The sequence below is a fragment of the Acanthochromis polyacanthus genome, chromosome 20, assembly GCF_021347895.1.
Source record: "Acanthochromis polyacanthus isolate Apoly-LR-REF ecotype Palm Island chromosome 20, KAUST_Apoly_ChrSc, whole genome shotgun sequence".
Classification (NCBI taxonomy): Eukaryota; Metazoa; Chordata; class Actinopteri; family Pomacentridae; genus Acanthochromis; species Acanthochromis polyacanthus.
Window position 1 is genome coordinate 22,127,535 of NC_067132.1, and position 17,478 is coordinate 22,145,012.

Genomic DNA, 17,478 nt, shown 5'->3' on the forward strand with positions numbered 1-17,478 from the left:
TCATAATCAAAAGGGGGAAAAAAGATATATAAGGAAGATTCATGTGTGGACTGCCCAAGACATCTTTGATAATGACTATTTTGCCTCAAAAGATACTGTGCAAGTTCACAATGTTCAGGACACAAGACATACTAAACAGAGATTGTATTAAGTATTGAAAAGAACATGATGTGCAGCTCTTAAACATGAGAGGAAATAATGGAAATGCTCAGCCATGACACTGACAACTTACTGTCTCTTGCTAATGATATGTCTGCTTGCAAATAAACACCATAAAGATGGACATGTTATCAAGTGGGCTGCACAGTGGCCCGGTTCACATCCCGGCCTGGGATCTTTTTGCATGGAGTTTGCATGTTCTCCCTGTGCACACATGGGTACTCCATTCTCCCACAGTCCCAATTGGTGATTCCAAATTGTCCATAGGTGTGAATGTGAGTGTGCTTGTTTGTCTCTATATGTAGAACTGTTATAGACTGATGACCTGTCCAGGGCGTCCCCTGCCTTCACCCTAAGTCAGCTGGGATAGACTGCAGCCCCACCCTCGACCCAAATGAGGATTAAGTGGTGTATAGATAATGGATGTATTTATGTGCTGTTCTTGGATAAAATAATCTTTGGCAGTTTGTTTTTGTGCTGTAGATATGATTTTTTTCTGCATGTTTGTTGGAAAGTTAATGCTGTTAATATTGTATATTTTAAGACACTTTGACACTCTGATTTTATTTGCCTTGTTCTGGATGTACACCACTTTGTTTCAATCTGTGGTTGTTTAAAGTGCTATATAAATAAAGGTGGATTGGATTGAACTTTAGCTGCTAAATTCAAAATCAGATTCAAAAAACTTCATTTGTCCCCAGGGGCAAGTAAAAAAAAAAGGCACATAGAGCAGGTAGTGAAATAATGATGTAAGAAACTGAGTAAAAAAACCCCAAAAGAAATTAGAGATAAGTAACAAATAAACAATAGGGATAAACATATATACAAATGTAGAACAAGTACTACAATAAGAATAAAAAGAAAATGAAAAAATGAAAAAAAACAAAACACAACTTAGTAACATACTAGTGCAACTAAAAATGAACAATGTGAGTGCAATATGGCTGCGAGATAGACACAAACTGCATGTATTAAGGTAGATATAAATTGCAGAGTGCAAATGGCGAGTTTACAGAAGGTCCACATTAAAGTTAAATGTTACTCTCTTTGTATTTGGATACAGTTATTGTCCAAAGGTTTTTTATGCCCTGCTTATATTTGAAATGATGTAGCCAAAAGCCTTTACATTCAGTTGTGTGGTAACTTCTCTCATCTTCACTAGGCTGAGATTAGCTCACAATACACCTTGATGGAAAAAGAATCTGTGAGGCAGAAAATGTGAACCACAAAGAGATAAGTCATGCTAGAAAAAGTGTGAGAAACTTACTCAAGGAAAACAATATTCAACGTGGAACATTGTGAAGCAACAAAATCTGTATCTGAGTTTCTCCACAGTACTTGACGTTGTAAGAAGGTAGTGTCTACAGATACGGACCCGTACCCGTAGCCTGTGGCCTACGGATACGGAACTTTCCCTTATCATAAATAATAATGAGCCGTACATAAATATTAATGAGCCGGCTGATGAACGCGCTTCGTGATTGGCTGGTAATCCGACGTACATAAATATTAATGAGCCGGCTACGCTGATGAAGGCGCTTCCTGATTCGAGGTGAATCTGCGTGCGGAGCCTGTCATGTCAGTCTTTTTCACGGACATTTGGGGGTTGAAATCAGCACTACTATTAAAAATAGCAAAACTTTTTATTCACGTGACCCTGTTCTAATAAAGCACAAACAGCAAACAAAACAAATGGCGGAACTAACAGCCAGCAAACTACAAGTATTTTTTTACCTTCAAAAGTAGCGACAGACTATTACATATTAACAACCTAAACAAAACCCTGACGTATTTTCTGCGTCTGTCAACACAGACACTGTCACAGTCACTTTAATGTTAGCGGACTCTGTTGAATGGCTAATTTACATCACCACAAACAAATCTCACAATATCACAGTAAATCGAGTTTGTGGTTTTTTTTAATTCATGCCGAATTAAAGAGCTGCTCCTCACCATTCACGAGTGTTTGTTTCATATTCGACATCCTTAATTTTATCTTGTAAATTAGCGTCCGAAATTAAATGGGAACATTTGCAATGGAGTTCGTCAGCCGCTTCCACCACTGAACGCGGTAAACTAATTAATAGGAACTGGACTTCAAACACTTTAGACACGGCGTCTAAAAGCGTAAAAACTACATTGTCTAAAGTGTGAGAGGAGACGGTGTATTTTTGGTTAAATTATACAATGTTCGCCGTCAAAGTCATTCATATAAACTGCCTGTAATGTGCAGCAAATAGTAGTTAACCGGCGGCAGCTCTTCAGTGACCTTAACGGGTCCGTATCTCTAGTACAGATGCTGCGGGTACGGGTCCGTACCTCTAGCATCAACCTTGTAAGCATTTAAATGTGAAAATGGAGTTCCATAACGACCCGCGGGGGGCAGCAAAGCGCCTCCGCTGTGTCCGGTCTGCTGTAAACAGCAGCAGCAGAAGAAGTTCTCCTCAGTAGGAAGTTATCCGGCTAACGAGCCGCCCGAAGTCAAACAGGACCCAAGAAAGACCAACACCGGGAATAAAAGGAGCATGGAGACGAATAAACCAGTTGAGACGACAGGTTAGACAACTATTTTATTATCTCTTTACAACTGTGTGAGTTGATAAACAAATAGGATGCGTTTCCGAGGCTATTAAAGTTAGCATAAAGTCAGCAGACAGTTTCCAGGTTCTGATCCGGATTTTGACACGTTTCACACGTAAGCTGCTGTATTTACGAGGAAGTGAGAGAGAAAAAACGAATATCTGAGTTTTAATCACACTGTATGAAATTAGAACTAATAATGCCATGTAACCTTTGCTAGAGGTTATGATTTATTTCTTTGCAAGTTACGTTTTCCGCTTCAGTGGCTTAAGTTAGTCGTTATCTTTAAGTAGCTATTTGATAGATTAAAGGTAAATATTTGACAAGTTTTGTCCAAATAAACTTACCCACGACATAAACCAATGAAGTTTCCGCAAATCTAAATTTAGATAAGTACAGATAAGTAAAACATTGTATTAAATTTGATATTCTTTACATTTTGAATTTATTTAACTGTTTTTATTACTACATGGGATGTCATCAAAATATGATGTAATGATGATCAATGGTGTCAGCGAAAGCTATTTGTGTACTAAAAACAAAATCTAACAGACTCACTCGTTTGCACATGTGGAGCAAACAGTTAGGACAAGACATTGAAGCAACATGTTGAAGAGCCACTCCAACACACAGAAAGCTGGTATTAGAAACAGCTGGTGTCTTTCATATGCACACTTACAATTTAACAAATTATGTAAAAAAAAATTTAAAAAATAAAATAGAACAGTTCTGATATGTATCAAAAAGTGACAAAAATATTTACAAAAAGCTGATCACTTAGTACAAAATAATCAGAAACAATTCAGAATCAAAAACAGAGCCTGAACAAAATTTGTCTCCTCATCTATAAATAACGCTAATGCCCATTTTTTTCTCCTTTGTGCTTTCTATAAAAAAATTAAAAAAAACTGGCTCTGTATTCTAATTCGAGAATGTGACCTTCAAGATATAAACAGCTTCAAATATTCATTTAGTACACGTTTTAAATGTCATAAGAGAGAGCAATTATCCCAAAAGCTGGGACACTTTGTTACATACATAAAGTAATAATAATAAATGCTAGAGCCTTTCTGTTAACAATCCATGGCATTAAAACATGGTTGGTTATTTATGGCTCAGGAGCAGCATCCAAGTATGTCATATTCTGCTATCAAGTTAATAAACTATTAATAATAAACCCTGGGTCAGACAATTGCAACCTTTGGGTTTCCTAATTGCATTGTTTCCAATTACAATTTCAATTTGAAAACAATCAGTTCAACGGTTTAAAAAAAGGTGGGAATGAATAGTTTGACTCTGTACTGTATTTAACTCTGACTTATTGCTTCATTTACTGTAGCCACAAATGCTTCTGCATCAGAAGAAGAGGCCAAAAAGGCAGCAGCTGCAGCCAAACTAGCCAATCGTCTCCCTGAAATCCGTCTGGTGGTGGTGGGCTGGAGGTGGCCAGGGAAGAGCTTAACAGGCAACACCATCATAGGCAAAGAGGAGTTTCGCTTGGAACGAGCGGCTGAGTTCTGCGTTACGAGGCAGACGGAGGTGGATGGACGGCAGGTGACTGTGGTGGACACTCCAGGCTGGTTTTCTGCCCAGGATACCCCCCCGTCCTACAAAGAAGAGTTAGTCAGGGGAGCCTCTCTTTGTCCTCCAGGTCCACATGCCTTTCTGCTGGTCATCCCTGTTGGCATGTTCACAGAGGTGGACCGTGCTCGCATCGAGGAGCATGTGAGCCTCTTCGGTGAGCATGTGTGGAGGCATACGATCGTGGTGTTCACCTGGGCGGAGATACTGCGGAGCATTTCCATCGAGAGATACATTCGGAGGGAGGGCAAAGACCTGCAGTGGGTACTGGAGAAATGCAAGCGCAGGTACTTTGTTATTAACAACTGCGTGTTCGGGGAGCATCCCCAGGTCGGACGCTTAATGGAGAAGGTGGAGAAGGTGGTGGCAGAGGAGGGGGGTCACTACAATCCAGCGGAGGTGGAGAAGGAGAAGAAACCTCTGGATGTGAACCAGAATCCAACCAGGGATGTGAATGAGCTGGGGGCCCGACCCAAACAGAACTCTGGACTGGGCCTGTCGAAAGCCATGGAGGTGGAGCCACTTCCAAGTGAGTGAGGCTCAGTTTTTTGAGACATTAAAGCAGCTGTAATCAATATTTATATTTTAGTAATGACTCACTTGGGCACTTGTAAGAGAGAAACCGAATCCTGACTTCACAGTTCCCCTCAACTCTACAGAGATTTATAGCAACTTTCAGCTAGTTTTTTTCAGTCTTTCGGCATTTTTTAAACTGTTTTTGACCCTTTCCTGTAGTCAAGCGATAATTCTCTGTGGGTAAATCACGACAAGCAAGTCCAACAGCACACAGTCATTTAATCTGTTGCTACATACGGTTACAGCTGCTTTGAGGAAGTGAAGAAGCGCTGGTCAGCCTTGCTTCACTTGTCACTGTTTCATAGCAGGAATGTGATTTTGATTGCATCTTACCTTTCTCCAAATATGCACATTTGTAATTTCCCTTTTGTCTCTGTGTCTCAACCCAAGAAGGACACACCTAGAAAAAGAACAAAATGTGACTTTTTCTTCTCTACCACCCCTTTAGCAATAGTTATGTCACAGTATTGTATTAAGTCCTGTTGTAAATTAATAACAAGCTGTGTTTGGTTCTAGATTAACGTGGCATGTTTGGCTGATGGGCCCAAGACTAGCAGAGCCTCCTCCTTCCTGTTCTGATGACAAAACTGCTTATAAGACAAGACAGAAAAGGGTAAATTACTGAAATGTTTTTGAATGTACAAACCAGTTTGATTGACTATTTATTTTTAGAATCAATATGTTACTGTGTGTTTTAGTTGTGTGCGTTTTTGACAACGCATACATCCTCACTGTTATATGAGAGGCCTTTTTAAAACAATCCCCCGGTTTTCATGCTGTCTGAACATTTATTCGCCCATTTTAACCTTTAATGATATTTGGAAAATGTTTGTGAAAGTGTTTTTAGCGCTGTCTGATGGAAAGGATGTATTTTAATCTAAAACAACGAAGCACAGATTGTTACATACAGAGAGTAGCCGTCATTTTTAAACCCAGTGTGTACACTCCTCAGTCATGGCGGATACCGATGGCACAACTGCACTACTAAGTTGTTGCTGCAATATTCTGTTGGTGACTGTTGGTTTTTCCCATTTGCTGTGACCAAACTGTAAATGTTTTTCCTTTGTTGTAGTGTTTATTATACAGTTATATGCATACAGTTGTAAAACACTTGAACAGTTACTGATCTTTGTCTGATGTGTGCTGCCTTTAAAGCAGTTATTTAGTTACCTATAAACAGATCGTTTAGATGATTATATTACTTTGTGGCAGAGAGATATATTCAAGGAAATGATGCGCTACCATTTAGCTTCAGAGTGGTACACTGAGCCCTTATTTGGATTAAGTAGTTTAACTAAAGCATTTTAAAACTTAAAATCCCAGATAATCACCACTTTGGAATGTTATTTGTGCTTTTTTTCTTTGTTGATGATCTGCTAAATGATAATCACAAATAAATATATTTGATTTTTGGACAAAACAAGCAATTTTAAGATGGAAATTTGGGTTTTTCAGTTTAAAAACAAAATGATTATTCAAAGATGTAGCAATATGTGCCTGCTATTGCAGAAATGCAATATTTTTCAAGTAAACTGAGGAGGAAAACAGGTTTGATGTTAGTAAAGAAAGTACTTTTGTAGCGCTGACTAGTTTTCTACTGTTTCAAGTTGACACTGTGCTGTTTTCAGGCTCTGAAAGAGTTTATTCTCCATGATGACAGTGTTTGGCAGCTGTTTTTGCAGCACATGAGAGGTTTCTAAGGGGAGCACTGGTGTGGCACCCTATGAGGAGACATCTCCATCCAGGAGAAGCTAGAAAGTCGACACACAAGGATCTTGGCGTTGCTTTCCTTTCAGAGCCACGCTTAGAACTGAGCGCTGAAGTGCCTTTCTTTTTGCCTCTTTATATTAAAGCTCTTTTATGCAGAATTTCTATAACTTTTAACTTAATCTGAAAAAAAAATGCAGTGCTATGAGTGAAAGACTGCTTTTGATTCTTTCATGTACATGTAATATTCCACTGATTAACATGGGCATGGACAAAGCAGACAAAACAGAATATAAAGCATTTTTAAAAATCAGCTTTCTTTGTGGATACAAACAGCCAAACACTGTAAGCATACCTGCTGTTTGTTGGCAGGAAAACTCTACAGGGCACATTTGTTTCTTCTTTGTTGAAAAGGAAGAACTTAGGAGAAAATTATGTAGTTTTGGGCTTCCAGCAGGCTGTGCAAGCAGAAAGAAAGACTCCCCAGTTTTCTGTTTGCTATGATTGTATAATGCAGACCATCTTGTGAGGGCAGCCACATTAAGTGCTCTTATGTAGGCAATCAGTGGGACTCATTTAGTGCTTTTTCACGGTGATTGTTGCTCTTTCTAACAGGGAAGGTCAGCTGCTCGAGACAGACTCTTGAATCATCTGTTAAGAGTTGTGTAACTGTTTTTGTAAGCCTTTGCTTGCTTCCTCCTCTTTGTAATCTGTGTTGAACTCCAGATGAATCAGGTGGTTGAAATATACACAAACAACAGTTGCATAGCCTGTTTTGAATAATATAGGTTCTTGAACATATCCTTCTACTACACATCTTTAACTGTAAATGTTACTCAGTTGTACTCCCTGGGATGCTGTTAGGTTTAGATTGGGTTACCTGGGTGTAAATCAGGTACTAGTAGAGCAGCTGCGAGTTCCAAAGTTAGAAATCTTTGCCTTTAATCTGTAGTTTTTTGTAAATATCACAGATCAGCCTCTTTCTTGGCCATCAGAAGCGGCTGGTTTTCATTCTTTTCTCCACTGGGATGCACAGTGACCAAAATAGATAGATGGAAAACCAGCAAGGTCCTGAGACCCATAATTAAAAAAACTGAATTAAAGCCATTTCCTGTAGGAATGCTCTGTATATTATAGGTGTGTTTTATAGAATTAGTTGCTAGTGTTTTGCACTCACTAATGAGTACGGCAGACGCAGTGCTGTATGCTCAGATATGCACTGTGACTGTTTAACACACTCTGGGTCAATGTAAACATGTTGGCTGACATTTAATACTGAAGCCTGAAGTCGGAAACATATTGACTGTAGACCCGTTTCCCTCAAGTCCCTGAGGAGTTATTTTTACTAATATTTTCTTTTAGGTTTAAAGAGTTGAATAATTCCAAATATGGCTGCAGACGTGGGTCAGAATGCCACTTATTTAAAGAGGGAGACTCTTTAGAATGAAGGCAACAGAATTAACACACTGACTGAAACAAAGAAGATTGGTAAAAAAAAAATATATATATATAAAGCTAATGTATATACATGTAGAACACTGACTAAAACTGCTTTTAGGCACGTAACCTAATGTAATACACCTTTGTAGCAGTGTTTCCTAATACACTGACCCTGTGATGCATCTGAATCAAGTTACTCTTTACGAAGTCATGAACAAGGAAGAGTCACATTTCTGGGCTTTTACTGTAACCCATGTTCCCATCTTTTTAGCCAACACTATTTAGGTTCACTTGTAATTAAAATGGAATGGCTGTATTATACCAAGAACTGCAGTGTCTGTGTTTTCTGTTAGGTCCAAATAAATGTGTATGTTTTGATCTACTCTAAGTTTTCTGCTTGTTTCTTGAGTATGGGACAAATTATGATTTGTTTTCTTGTGAATTATATGAGTTAAATATGTCTAAAAGTCCTACAGGTCAAAAGCTAAACAATCAAGTTGTATGCTAGTCTGTTAACTTTTTCAAAATTGTTTATCAAGGATTATTTTATTATTGACTAATCTACAGATTTTTATTTTTTTTCAGATCTAATTCAATTTTATATTGGATATTATTTGTGAATGACATAAAAAGTAAACCCTCACATTTGTGAAGCTGCAAGAAGGAAATGGTTTATATTTTTGCTTGAAAAATGACACATTATTGGACTAATTGTGCATTTATTGAATACAGTAAGGGGATGAGGGGACAGCCTAGCCTAGCAGTGCCAGACCCAGGTCTGAAGACACAAGGGTCTAGGAACTCTTGACAGGGAGGGAGGCGGGCTCAAAGGTTGTCTTTCAAATCAATCTGCAGCAATTGGGTAGGTATACAACCAATCAGCGCAACAAATAGGCTGACGTAGTTCCTAGAGCGCCGGAAATCAGAGGATGCGGGAGTTCGGTGAAGCCTTATTTATACAGTCAATGGGTGAAGCTCAAGTATATTACAGACATGTTAACAGAAAGATTATTCAGAGTCGGTGCTAATGGAGCTCAACGACTGTTGTCGTTTTTGTTGTCGACCCTGGCAGAGAATTAAATTCGTTGCCGTGGGTTGTTTAGCACGGCTAGGCTAGGGACAGCCAGCTGCCACCACAAACTCTAAAATGTATTTTTTTCTAATTTACTCATTTTGACACAAAGATTCATAAAATGTTGCTGCATTAAACACAAACATCTACCATTATTTCCTTCACCGACAGCAGTTTTATTCTCTGCTTTGCCCACTAGATGGGAGTAAGACTTCAGGTCACTGAGACGATGTTTACAGCTGCAGTAGCACCATGATTCACAGTGCTGGTATGACCTTGCCTGCAATAGATTCATTAACTTGATTTGAGAAATGTAATAGCGGCCTGTATAGCTATTAACACCCACTTATTATTGTTTTAGAACACGCAGGGCTTGTGTTTGAGTTGTACACTTGATTAATTCTTCGCTCTATCTTTGAGTCACAGCAATAGTTCTATAGACATAATTTAAATTCTCCTTTTGTCCTTCCCAATTCTGAGTCAGTCGGCTGAAGTCTCAAAGCTCTGCCTGGCCCGGTCAATAATATTTTCCTGCTTCCTCAAACCTCCTTCATGCCTGTTTTGCTCCCAGCTTGCTGAGCTCCGCTCCATCTCCTCTCTGCTGTCTTGTTTATTCAGCTTTCTCTCTATACTCCTGTAGAGCTCCATCTCTCCAATCTGCAGAGAAGCACTTCCACTATCTACCTGATCCAAGGATTTCACATAAACCGGCCACACAGCACATTTTTTTACCGCCACGCTCTCTTTCAGGGATGATTTACAGGAGAAAATTGTGCTTTTTAAACAGACATGTGGGAAGATTTCCTTGCCATAGTCATACTGAGCACAACCAAACACGGGCTTTCCTAGAAATGAACCTTCCAAGATTTTATTTTAATTAAGGGCATGCATTTTAAAAATTGATTATGGTGGCATTTAAGCTTTAATGATGCATAGGCATGTCATTTTTCCAAGTGCCAAGCTGTTTGTATGCTTGACTGGACAAATAAATTATAATTAAACAAAGGAAGTGGTTATTTATAAGAAATTTACTTCTACAATCCAATAGAAATATGAGCTTAAATGAAAATAACAGCCTAATGCTGTGTGGAGGTACACAAGCGCACAATTGTGACTGTTTTTAACAACATTGTTTATTATTTCAAATGTAATCAAAACAACAGTAGTTACAGAAATTACAGACAGCTATGATACCGTGTGATTTTGAGTCTTATTGTGTGCTACGACGTGTCGTGATAAGATAAAACAAGGTCACAGCTGGAAGAAAACTCCAATTCTTGTTTCTTTATATTGACGTCCTGCAACTGATGCTGGATCTGTGACTAAACACCGTTAAGCCCAGCTCATGAGAGAATAAAGAACAGCACACAGCAGTTACCTAGCTCAACAACACCACTATGCTGCTTCTCATCATCTAAAAGAACATGTTAATAAAAGTGGGAGTTAAAGCCATTAGTCAAGTCCAGTGAAGCCAGTGAAGACTCTGCTTCTACACAACCTCCTGTTTCTACGATCAGATTCCACTTTGTCTGACTGCATTGTGACAGTGGTTATAAAAACACTTGCAGTTTCAGGTGGCAGTGGACAACAAGCAGATGTTCCAAGAACTTGCAAAGAGCACTTCTCCACAGGGATCAGTCCAGGAATACTAAAAAATATATCTGTAGGCATGGAGAAGTCATTGATCTCTTAAACTAAACCGTCTGCTCTCATTTTGAACACTGTTGTGCAAAAGACCTTTCAGAGAGGCTTTGAAAAGCAGGAGTTCTGAGTGGTCGACACAATGAGACCATACCAGCGTAGTTGTGAATGACGGTGTGTGTGTATGGAGGATTAAAACAGCCAGTGAGTCCTTAAATTTGGTGTTTATACACGACTTGTTGGTGTATCTTTGGGTGTGCAGTGTTACGCTAAGCGGATGAAAAGTTATGAATAAAAAATTGCAGCCATTAGCTAAACCTCGTTCCCTTGGTTACGGTTGCTGCTAGCTTACATTAGCAGGTTACAAAATACCAAAATGGCAAATTTACCGTCTTTTCACTAAGTTTACAAATTTACCACACACAATTTCAGTGGCTTTGTAAAACATATTCCTTGTTGATTTCAGACGGACAGAAAAACCAAGTTTCTCCCAGTGACGACCGATTTTGCCTGTTCAAAGAGCAATTGTCCTTTGCCGAATTTATTAGCTCTGCCAAGCTAACTAAGCTAGCGTTAGCTAAACGAACTGGTTGGAAACGTTGTCTCCAGTGGGCTAATTTAAAACCACAAGCACATAAAATGGAACTTAAGTACGCGTATATAACAGCTACATACTTGTTATGCTAAAAAAAAATTGAGGTTAAAGCTGTTTGTCAGAGTCAGTTATTATGACAAATGGACATTTTTACCTGTTGGAGCAGGAAAGCACAAGTGAAACACTTCTGTCAAGTCAGCCATTACCTATAGCCAGTATGTAGGATATAATATTATGTTGGAGTAGCCTCAAAATAGTTTAATAGTCATTTTTAATGTTTTCAGTGACACCTGTGCATTTCCTACAATGACATGTCAGAACTGCTGTTTTAAATATGCTCTATTGGTTTGGGAAACTTGCTACCTATCAGGTAAATTAGCATATCATAGCATAGAGTATATTAGCAAAATAGTATTTTAGTGTCAGAGGTAAAAATGAGATTCTTCTACAATTAATAACTGACTGAAAAGTGAAAGGACCTTTAAAAACACTTACCACCCTCATGGCTGTTTAGAAAGTCCTCAAAGTTGCTAAGAACCCTCTAGATAAAAATAGTTTTAACGTTACAGCCGCCATCTTTGTTTTCATCCAGGAAACAAGGTGCAACTTGGGGAAAAAAGTGAAAAATATTTACTATTAAGCAAATTATTATTTTCTGTTATCCAAATGTTCACTCTTTTGTAGTACAGTGCTTCTATTTATGTTTTAACAGCTTAATTACCTTTCAGAAATACAGAAACCTCTATATCTACAGCTTGTTTTTCTGTATTTAATACACATAAATAAGCAACATTTTGTCTTATAGCAAAGGTATGTCTTTGTGAAACTTTATTGTAACTGAATAACTGTGAACAAAGAAATACTTGCAGTTTACAGAGTAAACAGACATGACATTTACATCACATGCAGTACTTCAGTATTGTTACCAATGTTTAGCCTAGATGTATCTGGTTTTGCTAATATAGCCATGTTTCTTTTCATTGAAATGATCTCTTTTGCAATTTGGCCTGGATTATAATCAGTCCTGCCCTTTTTACCAGTTGAAATAGCTTTGAAGGGCAAATTCAGCTCAGATATGTAGTTTCCCACTTGCCAAAAAGTGACTGCAGCTCCTACATTGAGACTGAAATGTCACTAATGTCTAAAACTGACTTGATTTCATCCTTAAGGGTTATAAAGATTATAGTCCATAGGATAATTATGCAACACATAATTTCTGTGTTTTATGTCTAAAATTTATTCGTAAATTATAAAACAATGGAAACAACGCAATAATTTCAGCAGTAATCATGTGAGTGTCAGGCCTGAAGACACTATAAACAGAGCAAACATTTCTTTGAGTCACAATTATATAATTACAAAAAGTTTCATGAAGATCTAATGCTATTGCTATGGACATAAAGTTCTGTGTATTTGCAAGTGTTTGGCTTTAATTAAAGCAGCTAAAAAGAAACGCAAGCTGCACTCACTTCCTCAGACGGTAATTTTGGCACAACACCTGCTGCCATGCAATGCCAATGTTTGAAGTGAACCTTTTTTTTAAACCAATCTGCAAGAAAATAAGCTAATACAACGTTTAATTGTTTGGTAATTGCATGCCTTGCTCTGTTACTGTTGTAATTACCGTAGTAAGTTAGCCAGGCATGCTAACAGTCTCAGCTTTCATTACCACAGTCACTCACAGTGTTTAGTATACAGTATTCCTCATGTTTTAGCTCTTGCAGTTCTGTTTATTGAGGAAAATACTACAATGTGCCCAAATTTCAAAGACTAGTGCTCTTTTTATGCCTAGTTACAGTTACCAAACTATGATTGGACAGTTGCAGTTTAGAGAAGGGGTTTAGCCAATGGCTGACTGCTATCAAAAGTGTATCGTAAAATAATTTGTGACAAATATACAGTTTTATATGACATTTAAAATGGCTGCTATAGCCAGTAAACCACTAGAGCTACCACTACTGGTTAAAGGCTGCTGAGTACTGAGGTGTGGAGGCTGTGGGGGAGGTTGAGGTAAATATATATAAAAAAAAAATCTCACTCAGATGCTGATTAGTCTTTGGTCTCAATGTGATGGTGACGAGGTGTGAATACAAATGATCCAGATGACTTTTAGGCTAGATTTTTTTCTCAGCGTAGAACTTAATGGATGTAATATTGCACGTTTTAAATCTTTCAGTAGAGTTCCAGGATGTTGATCTTTCTTCTCCAAAATGAGTCTACAATCATTGGTGTAAAACAGGATTTTTGCCTTGAAATAATTAACAGTAGAATTGAGCGTTTGAATTCTGTACTGATCTGTGACAGCGACGACTGGAACAGTATTCACATTTAAGTAAAAAAGTAGAGAAAAAAAGGCCACTCATAAAAAATAAAAAACTTTTTTTTTTTCAGTACCATCACTGCTATACTACAAATGTTTGCCATGAGTTACCTGAATCTGCAAATGTTTTGGCCTCGGTATGTACATTATTACCTTGACTAGGACGAGCCAATCATGACTGTTAAATGTGGACACAGAACTGGTAATGCTCGGCAACACAACTGGAAAAAGAAACCACACTGTAAAATCAACAAAAACTCCAATCAGAACAGTGTGTTTTCTGGCTAACACAACCTGTGTCCGATACCTAAGAGTAAAATCAAGAAGAATCAACCGTGCAGAGCCAGCTCAAACATATGCACCCATAAAGCAGGTGGATATCCAGTCACTACTGTAAACTGCTCTTCTGTATGCATACACACATGAATCACTTACACTTCAGAAAATATATTCACACTCACAAGCGCCTGTCTTGTAATTTTGCATTAGTACCACATGTCAAATGAAAAAATAATGTGCATGGAGAAAATTGTGCAAACTCTAGTCAGGGACAAAATGGCACGGCAGTCATGAAACCAATGCAAAAATAGAAATAAAACAGATCATAAAGAGAAGGATAGAGTGTGCCCATCACCCGTTCAAAAAAATTTTAAAAAAGACACTGAGATTTCCTCAGCAAACAAACATAATCTTACTTTTTCATTTTCAGAAAACGAAACCAGCCAAACATCACAAAGTAACTCAACAGCGACTCTGAAAGTTCTGAGCTTCACTCCCAGCAGCGATCGCTCGCAGCGACAGTTCAGCTCATGTCATACCGCACAGCTAGAGCCGGCTGTGGAAAAGTCAATTAAGCCTGCTATGGTATTGAAAAGCAATACCCACGGTCTATACAGATCGTGAAAAACAACATACTGAAAGAAAGAGGAAAAGAATCGAAAACCTGATGGATATACAAAGGCCTATACTGTATAACCCCACCGACCATAAAGTGGAAATCTCTGTTCACATAATCTGTATTGATTCTGAAAATATATATTGTATAATTCACCCTGCTCCCCCCTCAGACACACCCAGTCTAGGCAGTCAGGCTGTACAATCCCTCGATGGCAACGTGATAGCAGTCGAGCAAACTCCTAACCAGACCGAGTCGATGACGTCAACGCTGTTCCCTCCCTCTGTCCCCGGCAGGTCAGCTCCTGGCCAACGGGAGCCGACCAATGGGTTCAGTTTTCAGGGTTTTCTCACTTTCCTCACGCCACTAGCTGCTGTATCCAGTCTCATCTAGCGCTCAATGGGCCGATTCCGCAGTCTTAACGAGTCATTGTGTACACTGAGCTCCTCCTGCGAGAAGCAGATCCTGGAGGATCCCGGTGAGAAGAAGTCCCTGTGGAGCAGGAGGGAGGAGGGCTGGCACAGGAGGGGAGGCAGCGGGGATGTGGACGCCCCCTCCTCCCTCAGCACTGCTCCGACTCGATGAAGCCCTCCTTCTCCTGGCCCACCGGCTCCACCTCCGCGTAGGCTGGGTGTCCCGACCCTCGGCGGAACTTCATGGCTGGCCACCTGCTCGGACGTCTCTGCAGGAGACGAGTTTAGGATTAAGATCAGAACTATTATTAAGGTTAAAAGATACGGTTAGGGAGCAAATATTGTATAGTGCAAAAAAAAAAAAGCTCTTTGTTTTTTTGGCTTTATTTTACAGATTAAGTTGAGAGACAGACAGGAAAGTAAGGGAGAGGAACGGGGGAAAGACCTGCAGCAAAGGGCCGTGAGCTGGAATCAAACCCAGGCTACTGTGTCAGGGAATCTAGCCCCTGTTTATGGGTCACCTGCTCAACCAGCTGAGCTATCTGGGTGCCCCCTGAACTTTGATTTAAGTGTCTGACATCTTCAGTATGACTTTTATGCAGCGTGAAGTTTAATGCAAAAATAATCATTGTGTAACTCTTCTCTTTGCAAAGGTGAAGCAAAATGGCATGTTGATTGCTATTATGAGGATGCTTCAAAAAGTTCTCAACCTCACCTTGAAACAAAAGGGCATAAGTCCAATTTGGGGGCACAACTGAACACTATAAAGCCTTACATCACTGTCCATAAAAATTCCAATGTTTCTTTGCATGTTGTAAATGTGTAGGTGAGAAGAAAACCAAGAAATGGACAAGAAAGAAGCTAGAGCTGGGCACTGATGTAGATGGTTTCCATTTGTGTGCTGAAAAAATCACATCTTTCATTTAAGACAGTATTTGCATAAAGTAATGAAATCCACAGACATGGTCACCACACTTGGTGAGAACTCTGTGTCTATTCAACTGTAAAGAAGTGGGATGATGATTTCAAGCAGATGATCCACGGTTGAGACTCCTAAAGTCAGAAACTACAGATGATTAAGCCGAGGCCATTCACCACATGGTTAAGAATGACCAAAACATAGTGGAAATCATGGACATCGCTTCCATGTCTATTTTTTCATTTTCTTCTTGCCTAATGATTTTCAAAGGGCATCAATTGCAAAGGACAAAGGTGACAAGCATTTGAGTTTTTGTAGACAGTGATATAAGGCTTTATTGTACACAGTTCTGCCTTAAAATGGGAGTTATTCCTCCTGGTTTCAGGTGAGGCAGAAATATATATACATTGTTTTAACTGTCAGCAAATCTTATGAAAGGTTGTACTCTCAGCGTATAAAAGACTCATACATTTATCTTGTTCCAAAGTGATTAAATGTCATCAATGAGCCACGCTCTAGCAGTGGATGGCATATTTCTTCATTACCATAAATACACGCTGTCCTCAAGCTGTAAACGCTCACTAGAGCACCAAATGTGTAGCTTTAAATAGTCCCTGAAAAAATCCCCTATTTACTCCAGCTTAAGAAGCTTTTGCTCAAAAATACATCACCTAAAACTACATTTATATTCCTTGTGTGGATCACATCTTAACTGTTCCCCCTAAAGTTAGCCACTTTAGTTCACCAAACACCACTGTGGTGACACAAATTCTCACCAGAGCAGTGATTCCAAACCTTTGTTGTAACTTTTGTGATAATTTCTTGATTCCCAAGACATAAAACTATACAATACCTAACAAAAAATGGAATAAAATGTAAAAAAAAAAGAATAATTTCTTTTTAACACAAAAATTATCACCTTCAAATGATTTTGTGCCTCCTTTGGAAGCAGATTTGTATTAATCAGCATTTCAAAATAGTCCCTCACAAATGCAGTGTTTAGTCCGATTATAGTAAAGTTAACAAAAGCAGCAGTACTGAGCTATTTTAGGAAATTATTTGGCCTTTATTAAGTTATATAAAGCTTCTAAAGGTCAACAGCAGTAAATGATGAATTATCTGGGTTTTATTTTCGTCCACATCAGGGAATTCCTCTGAATGATAATGACCTTGTAATAATGGCAACAAGAACAACTTTGAACTTAAGGAGTTGCCATCTGTTTCTCTGAGATGTTTGAACATCACTACGACACTCTAAACAGCACTTTCGCCTCCAGTTTCATCATCTCCCTCTGAATATCAAAATGCATATTTATGAGTCGAGGACTGAGCTGAGTGTGTTTTTTCCACAGCTGTTCAGATGTATTTTCTTACTGTTGCTCTGGAATGTCTCAAAGTTTGAGAAATATTTATCGCCTTAAAACTAAACTGTTTCCACACATTCCTAACTAAAGAGTCACAATCTGGAAAATTACATCTGTCTGCATTTTTGTCTGCAGACAAAAGTCTTCTGAATGTTGTGCTGGTTTGGCGCTCAGACACAAACAGTGAAGGTTTTTTTTCCCCAGCAAAAATAAGAA

The 17,478-nt window shown here is 38.8% G+C and overlaps 2 protein-coding genes across 3 annotated transcripts in view; one reads left to right on the forward strand and one right to left on the reverse strand.

The window, feature by feature from the left end:
• Window positions 1-2,563: 2,563 nt before the first annotated feature.
• LOC110960877 (GTPase IMAP family member 9) lies at window positions 2,564-8,426 on the forward strand. 2 transcript variants are annotated; one of them, XM_022208284.2, is made up of 3 exons: window positions 2,564-2,715; window positions 4,079-4,849; window positions 5,413-8,426. In XM_022208284.2, the coding sequence occupies exons 1-3, from the start codon at window positions 2,685-2,687 to the stop codon at window positions 5,415-5,417; spliced, it is 807 nt and encodes a 268-aa protein (XP_022063976.1). In that variant the 5' UTR covers window positions 2,564-2,684; the 3' UTR covers window positions 5,418-8,426. The 2 variants fall into 2 exon arrangements, with proteins under 2 accessions (XP_022063976.1, XP_022063975.1); XM_022208283.2 differs by lacking the exon at window positions 5,413-8,426 and having other exon boundaries at window positions 4,079-4,857.
• Window positions 8,427-10,230: 1,804 nt separating this feature from the next.
• Window positions 10,231-17,478, reverse strand: part of plxdc2b (plexin domain containing 2b) — a 116,513-nt gene continuing 109,265 nt past the window's right edge. The window contains exon 14 of the mRNA XM_022208282.2: window positions 10,231-15,248. Coding sequence (XP_022063974.1) covers window positions 15,129-15,248 — 120 coding nt within the window. The 3' untranslated portion in view covers window positions 10,231-15,128. The remainder of the gene's footprint in view (window positions 15,249-17,478) is intronic.